The 19932-nt window shown below is 39.1% G+C and overlaps 1 protein-coding gene and 1 pseudogene across 3 annotated transcripts in view; one reads left to right on the plus strand and one right to left on the minus strand.

The window, feature by feature from the left end:
- PHKA1 (phosphorylase kinase regulatory subunit alpha 1) overlaps positions 1-19932 on the minus strand; it is a 148866-nt gene that overhangs the window by 21521 nt on the left and 107413 nt on the right. For 2 of the 3 annotated variants that reach the window (XM_037145459.2, XM_037145458.2), the window contains 5 exons: positions 19566-19644; positions 17138-17304; positions 13827-14003; positions 12005-12096; positions 11503-11642 (listed from right to left, as the gene is read on the minus strand). In XM_037145459.2, coding sequence (XP_037001354.1) covers positions 11503-11642; positions 12005-12096; positions 13827-14003; positions 17138-17304; positions 19566-19644 — 655 coding nt within the window. The remainder of the gene's footprint in view (positions 1-11502; positions 11643-12004; positions 12097-13826; positions 14004-17137; positions 17305-19565; positions 19645-19932) is intronic. The other variant, XM_053662306.1, reaches the window with a different exon arrangement.
- On the plus strand, positions 2269-3130 carry LOC119049454 (heme oxygenase 2-like; annotated as a pseudogene).

Below are 19932 nucleotides of genomic sequence, written 5' to 3' on the forward strand. Positions count from 1 at the left end.
ATTTGCAATCCATAGGCTAATTTCCATAGTATATAAAGAATGCCAACAAATAGATAAGAAAATAAAAAACAACTTTTTAAGTTTGAAATGATCAAAATAAACATAAACAAATAAATAACACGAAAATAAGTGTTATGACATCTCATGTTTTGGGGTCTTTTTATTCCTAGAGATCAGAGAAAGGTTCTTGGAGGTGATGGATAAACTAGGCTTTGATGGATAGCTAGAATTCTGACAAGAAATGGGATATAGTAAAACAAAGTAGTCCAGGTAGATGAAAAACCATGAGCCAAGGTGTGAAAGCAGTCATGCAGGGACTGTGCTTTGCATACAATAAGTAGCAGGGTTTTTTGGTGGGAGCAGTCACATTGTGTAGCGGCAGCAATAGTAAAAGTTGAAAGTCACATCATGGAGGAGATGTAGATTTGGCCGCTGATTCCCAATGGTAGTAGTGATGTTATAGAGAGAGGAAAGGGATGAGGATGAGTCATAGATGACACAATTTCGAGTCTTGGTGACCAAAAACATGATGATACCACTATCAGGGTCAGGAAGTAGTAGCTTTCTGGTAAAGACAGTGAATTTGATTTTTAGGTATGTTAAATAAGAAGACATATGAAAATAAATTCCAAATAGATTAAAAACCTAAATGTTCTTTAAAAACATTAAAGGTATTTATATTTTAATGTTCTAAAACAGTTATTTTGTTCTTACTTCTTATTTCTTTTCTTCACTATCTTTCTATTACCCTGCATTTAGTATTGTTCCTGGCACATGTTAAGTACCCAACAAGTACTTGTTGAATAAAGTGTCCTATATAAAGGGGAAAAAAACCAAAGGTACCAAAATAGTAAGACCCATGTCTTTTTTTTTTTGGCAGTAGATATAACGAGCTTTATTAAGTAGCACTTGGACAGGACTGTATGACAGGGGAAGTTCCTCATAGCTGGAGATGATCCAGAGGCTTACAGAAGGCACAAGATCTACCATCCTGAAGGAGATGGGGCTAAGGGAAATTCCAGGAGAAAGGGTAGGAGGGGGTTACATGTATAGGAAATGTCCCTCAATAGCAGTGTGGGGAGTCTCTGTATTAGAGAGTACTCATACAAATAGACGTACAAGTCCAGGAAGCTCAGAGAGTCCCAAAGAAGCTGGACCTAAGGAAGCACACACCAAGGCACATCATAATTAAATTACTCAAGATTAAAGATTAGGTGAGAATCTTAAAAGCAGCAAGAGAAAAGGAGACAGTGAACTACAAAGGAGTTCCCATAAAACTATCAGCTGATTTCTCAAAGAAACTTTGCAGACAAGAAGGGGCTGGAAAGAAGTATTCAATGTCATGAAAAGCAACAACCTACATCCAAGATGACTCTATCCAGCAAAACTATTATTTGGAATGGAAGGGCAGATAAAGTGCTTCCCAGATAAGGTCAAGTTAAAGGAGTTCATCATCACCAAGCCCTTATTATATGAAATGTTAAAGGAACTTATCTAAGAAATAGAAAATCAAAAACTATGAACAGTAAAATGACAACAAACTCACACCTATCAACAACTGAACCTAAAAACAAAACCAAAAACAAACTAAGCAAACAACTAGAACAGGAATAGAACCACAGAAATGGAGATCACATGGAGGGTTATCAGTGGGGAGGGAGCAGGAGAGAATGGGGGAAAAGGTACAGGTAATAGGAAGCATAAATGGTAGTTATAAAATAGACAGAGGGAGGTTAAGAATAGTATGGGAAATGTAGAAGCCAAAGAACTTATATGTACGACCCATGGACATGAACCAAGGGGGGAGGTATCCTGGTGGGAGAGCAGTACAGGGCAGATGGAAATAAAACAGGTGGAATGGGACAACTGTAATGGCATAAATCAATAAAATATATTTAAAAAATTTTTACCTCCTTAAACCTTTATGTTATAGTTAAGTGCTTAACACCCTATTCTGAACAAGGGTTGCAATTTCCTTCCTCTCTCTGTCAGTCATCTTACACAAAATTTTGTATACTTTTGTCTTTTTTGTTTCAGGTAGAACAACATCCTTCACTATTTCTTGTAATGCAAGTTCTTCTCATGGTAAATTCCCTTAGTTTCTTCATGTCTGAAAAAGCCTTTATTTCTCCTCCATATTTAAAGTATAATTTTTCCACTGCTAGGCTGCAGTGGAAGCACCTGAGGGAGTCACTGACAAACATGACTACAGACTGATGTCCATGCACACTGATGGCTGGAGCAGAGGAATGAAGACAGCTAGAACCACATTTGGCAATGATGTCAGTGGAACTGGAGACCTCAGAGGGGATGGCTGAGTCAGAGAAAAAGAACTCCAGGGCCCCAGAAATAGAAAACCATACCAGGATGGCTGACCTCTCTGCGTTCCTGAAGGGACCAAGGAAGCATACAAGCAGGCAGAGAACACTCAGTTCATCAAGGTGACGTCAGAAAAGAGGTGTTTAAGCTGACCACTATTGCACTTGACTTCACATACTCAGCCCTCAAAGAGGAAATGGACTGCAACATGTACCATCTAGCCTTTGTACCCACTGTACTTCTCCATGGAGTTACACTGGAAGGAGACACTGACTGAGAACATAGAGTCCTTCTTTGGTGAGGACTGGAGGGAGCAGGTGCAGAGCTATAAGGCCATCGAAAAGTTTGTGGACTGAATCTATTATACGGGGCAGAATGAGCCAGAGCTGCTGGTGGCCCACACATACACCACTCTCTTGGGGATTTCTAAGGGGTAAGCTGCTTAAGAAGCCCAATGGGTCCTGAAAGCCCCCCATATTGGGGAGGGGACCAAGTTCTACCTGTTTGAGTATGTGGACAATGAACAGCAGTTCCTGCGGTTCTACTGGGCCAGGTTGAATGCCCTGGACCTCAACCTGAAAACCAAAGAAAATTGTGGAGGATGTCAAGAAGGCCTTCAAGTACAACTTGCAGATGGACCAGGCTGACTCCTTGCTGGCACAGGATGGGATCCCTGTGCATAATGGAAAAGGAGATGTGCACAAATGCCCTTAATATGCTGCTAAACAAGACAAAAGTGCCCCTATTCTGCCCCTTCTGAATAGCCTTGGATCTGCTAAGGAAACCCAGCCGCCAGTGTGACCCTGGCTGACAGCTTCTTGGCCTGCCATTACATGTGAAGAACCCATCACACCATGTTGGTGCCCTACTCCCCCACAACTGCTAGTCTGCCTCCACCTCCACTGAGATGAAACCACTAGCTCAGGTGACTTTTTATATAATGCTGGATTTGAGGGGGGAAAAAAGCAACCAATAAAAGCCAGAAGCTAAAGCCTCTACCTGTTAATGTCTTCTGGTCCAGATGCTGAGCTGGGTGCAGACCTACCCTTCCTGCAGCCCCCAGGCTATGGCACAGGGAGCAGCCATTGCAGCTTCGCTGACTGGCCTTGGCCTGCAACCAGCTCTGTTCCTGGAATGCCCACACCTCTAACTCTGAGGCTTATTCCTTTTGTTCTTCCTCATTCACCCTGGCCCAGTCATATCAGCATTTAGGTTGGTATCTTTCCCCTGCTGGGAGTGAGCAGAGAGCAAGGCCAGGCTGCAGTAGCTCTTTGGGAGAGAGGGGCCCTCCCCAGATGTTCCTGCTCTACTGCAGGGCCTCTCCAGAAAACCCCCCTGAGAAGGGTTTGTCCAGCCATGACTTGTCTCCTCTTTTGGCCTATGTCATGCTGCAGCACTCCATAAAGCAGCACCTGACATTTGCCTTCCCCCCCAAAAAAAAAGTATAATTTTCCTGGATACATTATTCTGGGCTGCTGATTTCTCTCTTTTAATAATTTGAATATTTAATTCCACTCTCTTCTAACTTGTGGGATTTCTGCTGAAAAATCCAATTATGATCTAATCATGCAGGGGTATCCAACCTTTTGGCATCTCTGGGCTACACTGGAAGAAAAACCATCTTGAGCCACACAAACACATTGTGACACATATTACACACAAATCTCATAATGTTTGAAGTAAATTTATGGCTTTGTGTTGGGCCGCATTCATAGCCATCCTGAGCCGCATGCAGACTGTGGGCCACAGATTGGACACCCTAATGGAATTTCCTTAGGTTATTGTCTCCTTTTCCTTTGCTGCCTTGAAAATTCTTTCTTTGTCATTAATTTTAAACAGTTTTAATATAATGTGCCTTGGAGAAGACTTTTGGCTTGAGATAATTAGGTCTTCTCTTTGCTTCTTTGATTCAAGGATTCAGTTGTTTCCTGAGGTTTGTGAAGCTTACATTAAATATTTTGTTAGAATAGGCTCTTTGTTCTGTTTTCCTTCTCTTCTCCTTCTGGTATACCTATTATTCTTATATCACTCTTTCTGATGGAGTCAAATAGTTCTCATAAAGTTCTCTCATTTTTTTATGCTGAAGTCTTCCTCTGCCTCCATCTGAGTCATTTCTAGATTTCTACCTTTGCTATCACTAATTCTTTCCTCCATCTGGTATGCTCTATTTCTTAAGCTTGCTAGCTCAGTCTTCGTCTCTTTTATTGAGTTCTTTACCTTCAGAATTTCCACTTGGTTCTTTTTTTTTATAGTTTCAATCTCTTTGTTAAAGTACTTCTTTATTTATTTCTGAATTCATTAAACTGCCTTTCTGAGTTTTATTTTATTTCATTGAGTTTTTTCAAAACTGCAATCATGGATTCTCTGTCATTTAAATTCCATATTTCCATGTCTTTAAGTTCAGTTTCTGGAGAGTATTCTTTTATTTTTTCTGAGCTACCTTGTTACCTTAGCTATTCATGGTGTTTGATGAATTCCTTCTCTGCCTAGGCATTAATTGGAATGAAATCTGTTTTGAAAAATTAAATTTATTGGGGAGACACTGGTTACTAAGTTTCAAGTGTGCAACTCTATGATATATCATCTATATATTTATTGTGTGTTTACCACCCAAAGTCAAATCACCTTCCATCATCATATATCTGACCCCCTTTACTACCCTCTAACCCCCTTCTTCCCTCTGATAATCACCATACTGTTGCCTGTGTCTATAAGGTTTTGTTTGTGCATTTGTTGCTTTCAGTTTTATATCCCAAATGAGTAAAATTGTATGGTTCTTAGCATTTTATGACTGACTTATTTCACTTATAATATTCTCAAGGTCCATCCATGTTTTCACAGATGGCAGTAATTCATCTTATGGCTAAGTAATATTCCATAGTATATATGTACCACATCTTCTTTAACCAAGAAGAAGAACACTTCTTCTATCCTCTATCAAAGAACACTGTGGTTGTCTCCATGTCTTGGCCACCATGAATAATGCTGCAATTGATATAAAGATGCACATATATTTGTAATACATGTTTTCAATTTTGGGAGGGTAGATACCCAAGAGAGGGGTTGCTGAGTCATATGGGATGAAATCTGCTCTTTTTAAAAAGTATTTGAGACTTCACTATTTAGCAGATGAGAAGGAAAGGACTTTCTTTTGCTTTCTAGTTGATGGTGAAATGCAAGTTTTCATTTTCTTGGTGAGGATTTTGGGATCTCTGTGGGACCAGAGAAAATGCCCCATATTTCCTGGGGAGGTGGGTATCCCCTCTGTGATCAGATCACCTCAGTTTCAGGGCACCACCCCTGTGGGGAAATGTGGTGGGTGATGGGGTTCTGGCCCATGAGATTCCGGTGCTGCCCCTTCCAAGATGCTGCCAGAAGTGCTATACTATCTGAGGTGTCCCAGGCATTTTCATCAGGCTTTGCTGGGATGGGTGGGAAAGGACAGGTCTGTTTGTGCATTTGTGGTCTTGTTCACTCCCAGTAATAGTGCTGCCAGACCTCAGCTGCAACACTTATGAGTCTCCATCCTTGTCACTGAGTGTAGCCACAATTTGTATCTGCCTGTTGAGCAGAAATGCTTCTGCCCCTTTGTTCTTCAGGGTTGCTGAGAGTGTGCACACTATAACCTGACACCATGCTATAGCTGCTGGGGCTACTGAGAGCTCTGGGAGGGTGAGGGGAGGCAGCTACATATCTGTGTCTTTGTTTTCTGCTTGGTAATGGTAGTTGCTAGACCACAACTGCAATACTTTTGTACTCAGTCTCTGCCTCTATCACTGGGCTCAGCTGCAGTCTGGGCTGACCACTCAGGCAGGAATACTGAATTTATCCCTCTGGTCCTTAGGGCTGCAGGGTGTGTGTGCTGTAAGCTGACTCTCCCCCTGCTATGGGTTTTGCAATAAGCTCCAGGGCCACCATCTCTGTCCTTTCCCTTTTCCCCCTCCCCTCTTCACTTAGATATGCCCACCTTGAGATGTTTCAATGTGAGGATCTCTCAGATGAGTTTGTCTATTGAGCAGGGAATCCTTTGTGTAATTATAGCTGTCCAACTTGCAACTTCAAGGGGTGTAAACAGGAGGACCTCTCATGCCTCCTTGCTGCAGACATCACCTGCCCCAACTTTGTTTCCATTTGTATAAAATATCCTTTCCATTCATTTACTTTTAATGTGTGTGCTTATTTTGGTCTGAAGTGGGTCTCCTATAGGCAGTGTGTGTGTGTGTGTGTGTGTGTGTGTGTGTGTGTGTGTGTGTGTGTGTGTAAAATCCATTCAGCCACCCTTTGTGTTTTGATTGGAGCATTTAGTCTATTTACATTTGAAATGATTATTCATAGGCATGTAGTTATGGCCACTTTATTGTTTCCTGATTGCTTTTTTAGTTCTCTATTCCTTTCTTATTCTCTTGCTCTCTTCTCTTGTTGATGACTTGTTAGAGTGTTGTGTTTGGATTCCTTCTTCTTTATTTCTTCTATATCTCGTAGATTTTTGGTTTTTGGTTACCATGTGTTTCATATATAACAAATTATGTTTAGAACAGTGTATTTTAAGTTGATGGTTGCTTAAGTTTGAATGCATTCTAAAATCACTAGTTTTTACTCCCTCACCCATGTTAATGTTTTTTGTCCTATGTGCTTGTTTGTATTACTTAATTTATTGTTATAACTACACATGATCTTCCTATTTTTGCATTTTAGCCTTTGTACTAGCTTTATAGTTGATAGATCCACATTGAGCACCTTATAACCAGTGTTTTAAATTCTGCATCTGCTAGATTGCTTGTCTTTATTTTGCTTACTTTTTTTCTGGAATTTTGTTCCATTCTTTCATTTGGGACATGTACCTTTGTCTCCTCATTCTGGCTGCTTCTCTGTGTGTGTGTTTTATGTATTAGGTAGATCTTCTATGTCTCCCAGTCTTCACAGAGTGTCTTTGAGTAGCAGGAGCCCTTTGAGGTACAGTGGTATAGACTCCCTGATCACCTGAGCCGGGTGCTGTGGGAGTATCCCTTGTGTGGGTTGTATGTGTCCTCCTGTTGCAGTTGAACCTTGATTGCTGTTGGCATGTCAGTGAGTGGGGCTGACCTCAGGCTGACTGGCTGTGAGGGCTGGATATAAATACAGTAGAGCCATGATCAGTGTGGCTCAGTTGGTTTGGCACCATCCCAGAAAGCAAAGATCACTGGTTCAATTCCTGGTCAACGCACATGCCTAGGTTGTGGTGCTCCTTGGTCAGCGTGCATTGAGAGGCAACTGATGGATGTTTCTCATATTGATATTTCTCTCCCTCTCTTTTTTCTCTCCCTCTCTAAAAAAGAGGCTTTTGTTTAAAAATAAATAAATACATAAATAATACACACACAGTAGACAAGCTGTTGTGTGGGGCGTGAACCTATGGAATGGGAGTCACTTTAGCAGTGCATTGGTGCTAACCAAGTCTGCCCTTCAGGTGTGTCATCTGTGGAATTGGCTGGGTGCTGTTCTGGTCTGAAGTCAGCCACCAGGTATGCTGGTTATGGAGCTTCTTAAAAGGGGCTCTGGTATAAGTAAAGACAGGTGCAATCTGTGCCTGGCTTGGGGCCACCTGGTAGGACCTACAAAGTGATCTGCAGTTGGTTGCTGCTTATATTGGGCTTGAAGGCACTTGGGAGAGGCTGTGTTGTGAACTGAGGCCCAATGCCACTAGTAGCAGGCTTGGGTCCATTTAGTGGACACCACAATGTGAACTGAGGCCAGCCTCCACTTGTGCTGGGCTTGTAGCCACTTAGTTGAAGCTACATTCCAAGCCAACATTGGCTTCGGCTTATGCCAGGCTTGGGGCCATCTGATGAGAGTTACAATGCAAGTTGGGACCAGAGACTGCTTGTGCTGTGATTGGGTCACTTAGCAAGAGGTTATGCTGAGGCCAACCAATGCTTGCTTGGGGTTTGTGGACCTTTGAGAAGTTTTAGGAAAGTTCTTGATGGAAGCAGAGGCAGGCTTTTCTTTTTTTTTTTTTTTTTAAAGATTTTATTTATTTATCTTTAGAGGGGAAGGGAAGGAGAGAGGGAGAGAAACATCAATGTATGGTTGCCTTTTCGTGCGTCCCCTGCTGGGAACTGGCCTGCAGGGAACCTGCCTGCAACCCTGGCATGTGCCCTGACTGGGAATCGAACTGCGATTGTCTGGTTCGCAGGCCCGTAGCAGAGGCAGGCTTTTCCTGTGGAAGAGCTGGAAAAGTTGGTGGAAGTGACTCAGGCTAAATGGGCAAGGTGAGTGGGGCGGAGTTTCAGGGAATCACCAGGGCCAGAAGAATGGTAATTAGCCAAGTTAATGGAAAACTGAAGTTTGGTGCCTGCCTGTCTGCCCCTGTCGGCTGGGTTAGAGGAGCACTCAGCACAGGAGCAATGGTGCCTGTTGGCATTTCCGTCCCTGGAGAGAGCTGCCCTGATACCTGCAACTCCCCAGAAGTCCCTGGTGCTTTTTGAAATGCTGCCCCTGCACTGAAGTCCAGAACAAGTGAGTTGGTGAAGGAGCAAATCTGTGTGTGGCCCCTCAAGTGGAATGCCTGGGGTTTCATAAGCTCTCCATCTCACTTGGAAAAATTCCCACTGATTTTCACAACCAGATGTTATGAGGACTCTTCTTGTCAGCCCTGGTGCTCTGGGCTGAGGAATCTTGACCCCTCACTCCTCAAAAGGGACCTCTGTAGCCAAGGTATCCCTCCTGTTTCTTAACTGGGTGGGTGTGGGTCCTGCCCATTCTGTGCTCTGTACTTCCCACCAGTTTTATCACAGCTTCTTCTTTATATCCTTAGTTATAGGACTTCTGATCAGCTAGTCTTCAGGTGGTTCTTAGTAATGGTAGTTCTATAATTTAGTTGTAATTTTCATATGGTTTTCATGTAATTTTCATGTGGGCAGAGGCAAGCGTAGCATTTACCTAATCTGCCATCTTGACTAGAAGTAGCCAAGTATCTGTCGCAGAATAGGTTTTCCTTTGGGCTTTAAAAAAAATTCAATATTATTTTGTATTGGTTTCAGCACAGTGGTTAGACAATTCTTTACTTTATAAAGTTTTCTCCCTGATATTTTCAGTGATCACTTGGCCCCATACATAGTTATTACAATATTAATGACTGTATTCCCTATGCTGCACTTGACAATCCTGTGATTATTTTGCGACTACCAATTTATACAATCCCTTCACCTTTTGCACCCAGTCCTTCAACCCTCCTTCCTCTGGCTACCACAAGTCTGCTCTCTGTATCTATGAATCTGTTTTTGTTTTGTTAGTTCATTTATATTGTTCTTTAGATTCCTTTGTTGTCTGTGCCAATTGCTGTTTTCAGGTTGCTGGTCTCTCTACTGCCCAACACAGGACTTATGAGGCAACAAACAAGACCTGGGGATCTCACTACCTTGTCATTCTTCAGATCCTGAAGTCCTTAGACAGTCTGTCTTTTTTCTGTCTACTTTTCAACATCTTATTTTGTTTGTTTTTAATAACTAATGTCCTCCTCTATGTAGCACAAGAAACAGAAAGAAATGCATCTACTGTAGCTTGTCTGGAAATAAGAAGTTTTCTTGTGGTTATATTTTAAAAGGAACCTTTTCAAGGAATCTTTGAAAACATAATACTGAAATATTTAGTAACGAAATGATAAAATGTTTGATATTTTCTTCAAAATAATTCAGAAGGAAGAGAGGGTGACAAGAATATAGATATAAAGAGATTAACCATGTACTCATAATTGTTCAAGCTGAGTGATGGGGTCCAAAAGTGTTCATTATATTATTCTCTGCTTTTATGTAAGTTTGAACATTTCTATCATAAAAAGTAAAAAAGAAAAGCTACTGTCCCTCCTCTGTGCAAGATAGGCTTGAGGAGAACAAGATGGAAGTAGGAAGACTTGTTAGGAAACTGTAATAATAGTCTTGGTAAGAGACAAAGACCTGAATAAAAAGAGTGATACCAGAGATACAGAAGAGAAATATATTATAGAGGTAAAATGCGATACACTTGGTGATTCACTGGATATGGGGAGAAGCTTGATAATTAGGTACGTGTTGGTTCCAATAACAGAGATGGAAAATTTCACAGAGTCTGACTCCATTTTGGATGTTTGACTGCTCACAGATTTCAAGTCTTACCACTTCTCTTTCTCTTCCAGGCTACATCTGGGCAAGCTGATAAGAAAGTTTGAGTTTTCCCTCCTTTGGTGCTGGTGAAAACACTCATCTCAGTCTCACCTCCTAACCATAATACAATCCCAAATCTGGCTTCCTTTCCCTGATTGCCCAAGGTTTTTTGAGACAAATTTAGGAACCTGTTCTGCTCTTCTCCAGAAAGTCTCATTATACAAGGAACAAACATTTCACACCCTTTGGTACATGTGTGGCATCATCAGTCTAAACATCCAAACCAAATTGTGGGGATGTCCATTCTGCCTCTTCAGCACGACGCCAACATGAATAAATGTAAAAGAACATGTTATTTTGAGGGGGGATGTAGGGGACAGAAGAATAGAGTTCAATTTAGGTCCATTGAGTTTGAGGTACCTAGATATACTGTACCTAACAGGGTGCTTAACATAGCAAACACTCAAAAATGCTAGTTTCTTTTTGATGTAAGCCTCCATTAACTTCTTTTGAGTTAAGAATATATTTATTTGGCCACGGCTGGTGTGGCTCAGTGGATTGAGTGCCAGCCTATGATCCACATAGTCACCGGTTCAATTCCCAGTCAGGGCACATGCCTGGGTTGTGGGCCAGGTCCCCAGTGGGGGGGCACGTGAGAGGCAATCACATATTGATGTTTCTCTCCCTCTCTTTCTCCTTCCCTTACCCCCCTCTAAAATAAATAAATAAAATCTTTATTAAAAAGAAGATATTTATCTGTAGATTTTACCAAATAATGAAGGCTTAAAATAACCTTAACAATTATAATGGTTATGTTATTGGTCACTATGTATAAGACATTGTATTAGAGACTTTGCAGATACTACATCTTGTTTAATATTCACAACAGTTCTAGGAAGTAGATATAATCCCAATTTTATAAATGAAGACAATTAAGGCTTTGAAGTTGCAAACTGGGTAGTCTACAAGACCAGATCAGTGAGACTCCAAAGCTATGCTATAATTACTACACTATTCTTGCTCTGTATATGAACAGGAAAGTAGATTGATAATATCCATCACTTACTTCATAGTATACAGCATGTATAGGATATCAGCTTGCTCCTGGAAGCTGGAAGTCTCCTTTAACTGTAAAACTAGTGCTTTGAAGTCTACCTCCCCAGACTGGTCTCTAGGAAGATGAATTTCTACACGAACTGAGGGAACCTTTAGTTTGAGAAAGGAAAAAAAAATTAACTCCACAAGTATTCCACTTAAATAATGCTGTAAAGTATTGATCTTTTCATCTCTAAACCTTTTCCATAAGAATTCCCTAAATATTGATGAAAAGTAAAGTAAAAGCAATGAAACCTTTAAGATGTATGATACTGCCATCTAGTTCTCATAAAGACTGGCTAGAAAAACTAGCCCATTTGAAAAGTGAACTGAAAAGGCAATATATCTTTATTAGGGTAGCATTATGCCTACCACCAGTTACTAGCAGAAACTACAATGGCTGGTCCTTTTATTTTTCCAGAAGGATGGCAGTTTTGCCAAAAGCTGATAGAAATACCTCATGTGCAATTTACCTGGTCCTCTTGTGGGGGGCGCGGTAAGTCAAGAGAGTTGAATGAAGGCCGGGGAGGCTGAATTATCTTTGCAGGAAGATACATGTGAACATCTGCAAAAGGTTTACATTTATAATAAAGGTTAGATAAGAGACTGAAAACAACACATAGTTGATTTCAACAATGAAGTTACACATATGGTTGGTTCTTTACAGAAGTTTATTCTTTCTGGATAACATCAAAAAAAGAAATACAAATATCAGATATCTAAAGAATGTTCAATCAATCAAAAAACATTTTTGAATGGAATGTCTAGAATTGTAGCATCGGCTGATATTAAAAGTCTAAATATGTGGTCAGTACCACAATGGTACTGTCACCAATGCTTTGACAGAATGCCACATATCACAGAAAGAACCCAGATATGTTTTATACTTTCTAGATTTTCCTCGGAGAATATCTGGCTGCCTGCAGTTTGATTTCCTTGAGAATAGATAAATGGATGATCCTATCTAGTGAATCAAAAATGTAGTGGCTGACCAACTTTAAGATATTCCTATGATTTTTACTTACAGTTCATTGTTGAAATACTTACTATAACCTCAATGATGAGAGAGACTCTCTCATCATTTTCACCATTTTACAGATACAGAAATAAAGATAAAGAGCTCAACAAACTTTTCAAACAAGTAAGTAGCAGAGCAGGTAATTAAGCTCAAGTGTCCTGATTCTAAAAAAAGTGTAACTTAATAGAGTTTATTTTTTCACATAAGCCCTTTTTGTCAAGAAGGCATACTTGAAGGGAATGCTAAGCTTTCCCCTATTCTAAATGTTAAATGATTCTCCAATGTTTAATATCTTTCATTAGTAACCATCAGTAAAGTTTTAGACAGCAAGAGCATGCATCTCAATCATTCTCATCATCTGTAAATGTTAACATTTAGGTCCTCTAGGTGTGGCCAAGGATCCTTTCTGTCCCTTTACATGCAGATACCACAGAAGTTTTGAACACTCTTGGGGACCATGACTACTCCTGGCAATGTGACATTTTCCAATACAAATACTACTAAAGGAGGGTAGTGGTCATGGAGAGGTGAATGGCAAAGTTGCTGAAGAATAAGTACAGTAGTTGACAAACACAGCTAGCTGTACACTGCTGGAACAACTGACTATAGAAGTTACAGCTGGCCTTCCCTGGCTTGTGTTGCCCAGTGGATTGAGCACAGGCCTGTGAAGCAAAGGGTCGCTGGTTCGATTCCCAGTCAGGGCACATGCCTGGGTTGTGGGCCAGGTCCCCAGTGGGGGGCATGTGAGAGGCAATCACATATTGATGTTTCTCTCCCACTCTTTCTCCTTCCCTTCCCCTCTCTAAAAATAAGTAAATAAAATATTTTTTAAAAAGTTACAGCTGGCCTAAGGGAACCAGATGTAGTTTAGTTAAAGAAGAATAGCTCTTTCTCCATTGCAAGGCCTTGTTGTAATAGCATGCAGCATTTCTTCTTTAAATAAAATTTATCTCAAAGGAAAAAGACAGTTTCCATCATTTTAATACTTTGATGTTAACACTTAATATGCTCCATGTCTCTTTTTTGTCTCTTCTCACTATGTAACTGGTTAAACTAGACTACAAAGCACTATCTACAGCAAAACTATACTAAATTCATTAATTTTACAAGCATTTGAGTGTGTAATATGTTCTAAGTATTGTTGAAGGTGCTGGGGATAAAGCAGTGAGCAAAACAAAGTTCCTGCTTCTATTGTAATAAATGTCCCCCCACCCCACCTCCATTCTGGGCTTCACATCATCCTGTGCCTGACCCCAATGAGTCATGGTATTACTCACTCTGTACATGCAGCTCCGTGGCCTTGTTCACCAAGGACATTAAATCACAGGTTGTTTGCACAGCAGTTCGGAACCGATCTAGCCCTCCCTTCTGTGAAGTAGGGGCTGGTTTAGGATGGGGAGCAGTGTGTGCCAAAAGGTGATCTAAATAACGAGCAACTTCATCACCAGAGTGAGCTGCAAGGTTAGTAAGGGGTGAAAAGAAAAAAATGAGCATTTTAGTACTTCACAATCTAACCCACCAACAGAATGACTGGATCCTGTGCCCACAACATAGCACCAGAAGTAGACTGTTTTATCTCAAGTATGTGGTCATTATATAATCTCCTAACTTTCCCATTTAAACACTATGGCCATTTACCAGGAGTCACTTATTCTTCAATTTTTCTGAGACAGTATGAGGGCCACTGGAAGCAGTATGAGGTTAATATAGGACAAATGGTGCAAGCATTTCATATGCAAGCACATGATGATAATGGTGGTAATAGTGGAAGAGGAGCAGAATAGGGCCCATTGAGTCTCATTGGTACAATGAGACTTTTGTAGGGAAGGGCAAAAATCTTCCACTAAACATTGAACCTAGCTAAAAACAGACAGATTCCACAAATAGCAAGCTACAACTGCTAACAACAACAACAAAAAAAACAACTTCCATATGGCATTGGTGTTGAAAGGACTACTGGCCACACATTCACCTTTTTAGTTACCTCATTCATTTATTCACTAAATATATTTATTGCCTGCTATGTACCAGGTGGTGTATTAGGTGCTGAAGTTTCAGGGCTGAAGAAGACAGATATGGTCCCTATCCCTCTGGGCTCTCCATTTTACACAGACCTTCTATAACATCATCTCTGGCTATGGATAATGGAAGCAAACATACATATACCCTGTGGGTGCATAACATTTCAGACTTTACGTGAACACTCACAGTATTTACAATTGGAAAATAACAGTCTTTGGATCAATACTGAAGTCCACTAGGTCAGTCATGCACTATCTAGTTTTGGATCACTTTTGGTGACCTCTTAAGATGTCTTTCTGTGTTCTGATGTGACTAATGGAAACTGGAAAAACTGTAAGAATGGAACTCAAACTCAGTAACATCCTAATGACAAACATTATAACCTTGAACACAATCTAGATTATTGGATGATTATAAAGAATATGGACTTGAAACTAATATAACTAATATAATATTGTATACAAACTATACTTTTAAAAATATGTAGAGACATGCTCTCCCCATGGAAGGCCTGGCAAATAAGAGGCACATCCATTGTAAAACCACTGACTGATGAGTAAGTTCAGAGGGGAAAACCTGACTCAGAATGCATAATATTAAATTCAGTAATATTGGGCTGGCCAAAAAGTCTGTTTAGTTTTTTTTTTCTGTAAAATAAAAGGCACATTTTTCATTTTCACCAATAACTTTATTAATTTGGATATTTTGAGTATGTTGGCTATCTCTCAAATAGTAGAACATTGACTGTTCTCAGCTACTGTCTCAATTTGATTGCTATCAACTTCAATTGGTCTACCTGACCATGGAGCATCGTCCAGCAAGAAACCTCTAGCACAAAATTTTGCAAACCACTTTTGACACGTTTGATCAGTCACAGCACCTTCTCCATACACTGCACAAATCCTTTTTTGCATTTCAGCTGTGTTTTTACATTTCTTGAAATAATAAAGCACAATATGCCACAAAGTTGCATATTTTCTTCTCTCTTCAATATTAAAATGGCGACACAAAAATTCACCAATTTTCACAACTTTTTTTAAGTGCACAAAGATATGACAACTGTCCCAATACAACCTAACAACATTGTTTTGAATGAACTTAAAGACAACTGAGCACTATTAGAACCAACTTATGGAAAAAAACCTCAAACTTTTTGTTCAACCCAATACCTATCATTAAAAACATATATTTTAGAAATCAATCTAACAGAAAGAGTGCTACAGATAGAAATTACAATTACCCATGGAATAGCAAACAACCTTGATAAATGATCATTCTTATCTGGTTTTCAAAATAGTTCAGCTTATGCCACAGTAGATGTCATGACTTTTGTTATTACTGAGAACAGGAAGTAATCTTATATATAATGCACTTTTCCAACAAAGAAATTCATACTATTTTAGATCTTACAAAAACAAATAAAGAGTAAATTAAATGGCTCTTAGGTGAGTAAATGTTGAGCCCAAATAAGAAAATAGTCTTTTTGACTTCTAACATGTTGGCCTACTGTATATGAGATTATACTTGCTACCACATGAAAGAAAACTAATTTATTTTTTAATTTTCTCCAACAAACCACTCTTATGATAAAGAGATTGGCTGCCTTAATATATAGAGCAACAGTTAAATGCCTAGGAAATCAAAGCAGGCAAATCATGTTTTAAATAGCTAGAAGAATAATTTGCTCCTATTGCCCTATTTTCTTTCGGTTTCAAGCACGATAATCCTTTCCCTGACTAGGTCAGTGTTTTAACACTTTAAGGTACTTCTCAGCCATTTAAAATATATGTCCCCGTGATGTTTTCTCACTATGTCATCTTAGTATTCTTAATGGCCAATCAGACTTTGTTGTGCTTTGTAGTCTGTAGTTTGTAATATAAAAGCAACACACATACCAAATAGGTTTTTTCCAAACTACACAGTTCTCCCAGGAGATTCTGAAGTGACCATACAATATTATATATAAAAATCACTATAAGTCCTGGCTGGTGTGGCTCAGTAGACTGAGTGCCGAGCTGCGAAGCAAAGGGTCGCCAGTTCAGTTCCCAGTCAGGACATATGCCTGAGTTGCAGGCCAGGTCCCCAGTAGGGGGCACGTGAGAGGCAACCACGCATTGATGTTTCTCTCCCTCTCCTCCCTGCTTTCCCCTCTCTCTAAAAATAAATAAATAAAACTTTTTTAAAAAGCATTCTAATTTAATTTCATATTTATATTTTAATGTCAAAAAGCAGGAAAATATCATTTTTCCACTATATACTTCATTAAATCTCTTTCACTCTTCACTGCTTCCTATCATTTTGAAATCAGTAACCATTTTATATACACAGCAGAGAGCTCTTCCTAACCTTACTTAGTAAGGGATAGTCAACTTTATATTCCACAATCACAGCAGGGATATTAGTCCAGATACCAAAGGTAAGTAGAGGATGAAAAGTGACGCCAAACAAAAGGTACGTGTATTAAATAGGAGTGAGACTTCTGGCAGTGAGAAATATTAAGGAGGACACTCAACAATGCTTTGTATTCTTGTCCAGCAAGGCCAGTGCCTTTATGAAGCCTCCTTACCATTACTGGTTGAATCATAGCCATTCATCCAGTCAGGAGACTCTAGATCACTATAGTTGTCATCATAATCCTCACTGTACAGCTTACTGTCAGGTCCTGGGTCCATGAAGCTCAACTGTGTGCAGCAAGATGTTGTCAAAAACTCTGACAATTTACCTGTTTGAACCCTGACAGTGAGAGGGTAGATAGAAAACATGAAATCAGAGAAAATGCTTTTAAATCAACACAATTTAGTGAAAAAGGATACCAAGAATGTTTTGTTGGGGGATTATTAATGTTCATACATTACTATAAATTTTATAAATGTAAAATTTTCTATACTCCTAGGCATGATGTATTATAGGTTAGAGTACTATGTTAATAAAAACTATAATTATGGGTTCACAATCCACCAGCAAATAAGTTTTGCTTTCTTTAACTGCTATGTTGCCATGTTGATAACTATGCCAAACAATGGCCAGAATTCCCATTGGCTACCACAGGAGCTAGAACAGAATGAATAAAAAGCATCACAAATCCATCACATCATTTAAATAATACTCAAAAAGATCATTTTGAAAATAAAAGATGGTACTTGAAAATGTTAAAAATTATAGTAGATTGTAAGCCATATCCTCCCTACATACAAAGCCAATTGTAAAGCCCAAAGGGAAAGTCAGTGGTACTGATTTTCTAAAGAAGCCACCTTGAAGAGGCTTCCAGTGGCTAGATCCTGTATAATTTGAACACTAAAATAAATAATGACAGAAATGGAACATGGCATAAAAAATAAAAATCCATAAATCTATGCCAACACTAAAACTACAAAATAAAAGGGGGTATGAGAAAGCTGTATTTTAAACAGAAAGGTTCCAAATGTTAAATGTACACAGAATGATAAAAACACAGAATCATCATTTTATGACTCCACAAATAATAAATGATTCATCAGTGGAAGCTCACACTGTTTAGTGAAAAAACTATTGGATAAAGGATATGGAAAAACCTGACAGCTGTCTCTTTAACAAAATTGAGAGACATTCTGCAAAATAACTGACCTTCCTTCTTCAAAACTGTAATAAAAACTATCATGAAAGATTAACAAAAGACTGCAGAATTGTTATACATTAAAGCACATAAAGGAGATATAAAAATTAAATGCCAATGTGTGATCTTTCATTGGATCCTGGAGTGAGAAAAAAAGCTATGGGAAATCATTATTGGGACAAAGGAGTAATTTTGAATATGAGTTCTATATCAGACAATATTGTATTGTATCAGTAATAAATTTTCTGAGCATGATGACTATATTGCACTTATATATGAGAATACTCTTGTTTTTAAAAGACAGAAACTGAAGTATTTAGGCTAGAAGAGTGATGATGTTTCTGCTAACTCACATAGTTCAGCAAAAAAAGATGTGTGTGTGTTTCTGCAGGTGTACATATGTGTGATAGAGAAAGCAGGGTAGGGAGGAGTAGAAGTAAGAAAAGGAAGAGAAAGATTTTTCAATGAGATTTCTGTTAGCTTACAATTTTTCAAAATAAAAACTTAAGAAAATAGAAAAGAAAAGCAGCCAGAAATGAAGAGTCCAGTAACCTTTCTTAAAAAAGAATAAATTTTCTTGTCCCCTGAATTGTTAAGATCTAAGCAGAGATCAGAATGAGGAAAAATTCTAATGTTTCTCTATAACATTAAATTCCTTCATTCAATCTGTCAAACACGAGTTTCTTTGAATAGGATGAGATTGTTGTTAAAGGTACACAGAAAGAATATCATGTTTAGTGAAGTAAGTCAGACAGAAAAAGTTAAGAACCATATGATTTCACTCATATGTGAGATACAAAACTGAAATCAATGCATGAACAAACAAGAAAAACTAAACAAAAACTCATAGACATAGACAAAAGTATGGTGGTTACCAAAGGGGAAGGTGGGAGGAGTAGTAAAGGGTAAAGGAGACCAAAATATATGATGAAGGAAAAAAACTTGACTTTGGGTGATGTGCACATAAAGCAATACACAGATCATGTATCATAGAAATGTACACCTGAAACCTGTATGATCTTATTAACCAATGATATACCAATAAATTTAATATAAAAAGATTCATCTATGGCCCTGGCTGGTATGGCTCAGTGGATTGAGTGCCAGCCTGTAAACCAAAAAGTCACTGGTTTGATTTCGAGTCAGGGCACGTGCCTGGGTTGCAGGCTAGGTCCCCAAAAGGGGGTGTGAGAGAGGTAACCGATCAATGTATCTCTCACACATCCGTGTTTCTTTCCCTCTCTTGCTCCCTCCCCCTCTCTAAAAATAAATAAAGCCTTTTAAAATTATGCATCTGTGAAACAAAAAAAGATACACAGAAAGCCATAACAAGTCTACAATTACTATACCCAACTTCGAAATTTTATTTCATTTCACTAAAGAGAATGTAGAGGTCACTTACCTTGCCCCACCAAAATAGCCATCCTGCATTTTTCGTAGTGCTGCCAGGATACTTGAATTCAGGCTGGTTCCATCTTCATCTTGAAGAGAATTTTAAACAATCTTTGTGATTTTAACTTTTAAATAAGGGAAATCTTTGAAGTATTTCAAACCAACAGTCTGACAAGGAAGATACAAATGAGATACTCCTCATTGACCACCCTGTAGTTCGATAATTCAACTGAAAGCCAATAATACTGCAGAATGGGCAAATGGTTAAAATACGATAACCAACTGAGTTTCTCAAAGACAGTATTTCATTTATCATAAATACTTAGCACAGAGCCTAAGGGCAGAACATTTAACTACTGAATGCTGACAATAATAAA

Source organism: Artibeus jamaicensis, unplaced genomic scaffold, assembly GCF_021234435.1.
Source record: "Artibeus jamaicensis isolate MK-2021 breed Jamaican fruit bat unplaced genomic scaffold, CSHL_Jam_final contig_2377, whole genome shotgun sequence".
NCBI classification, from domain to species: Eukaryota; Metazoa; Chordata; class Mammalia; order Chiroptera; family Phyllostomidae; genus Artibeus; species Artibeus jamaicensis.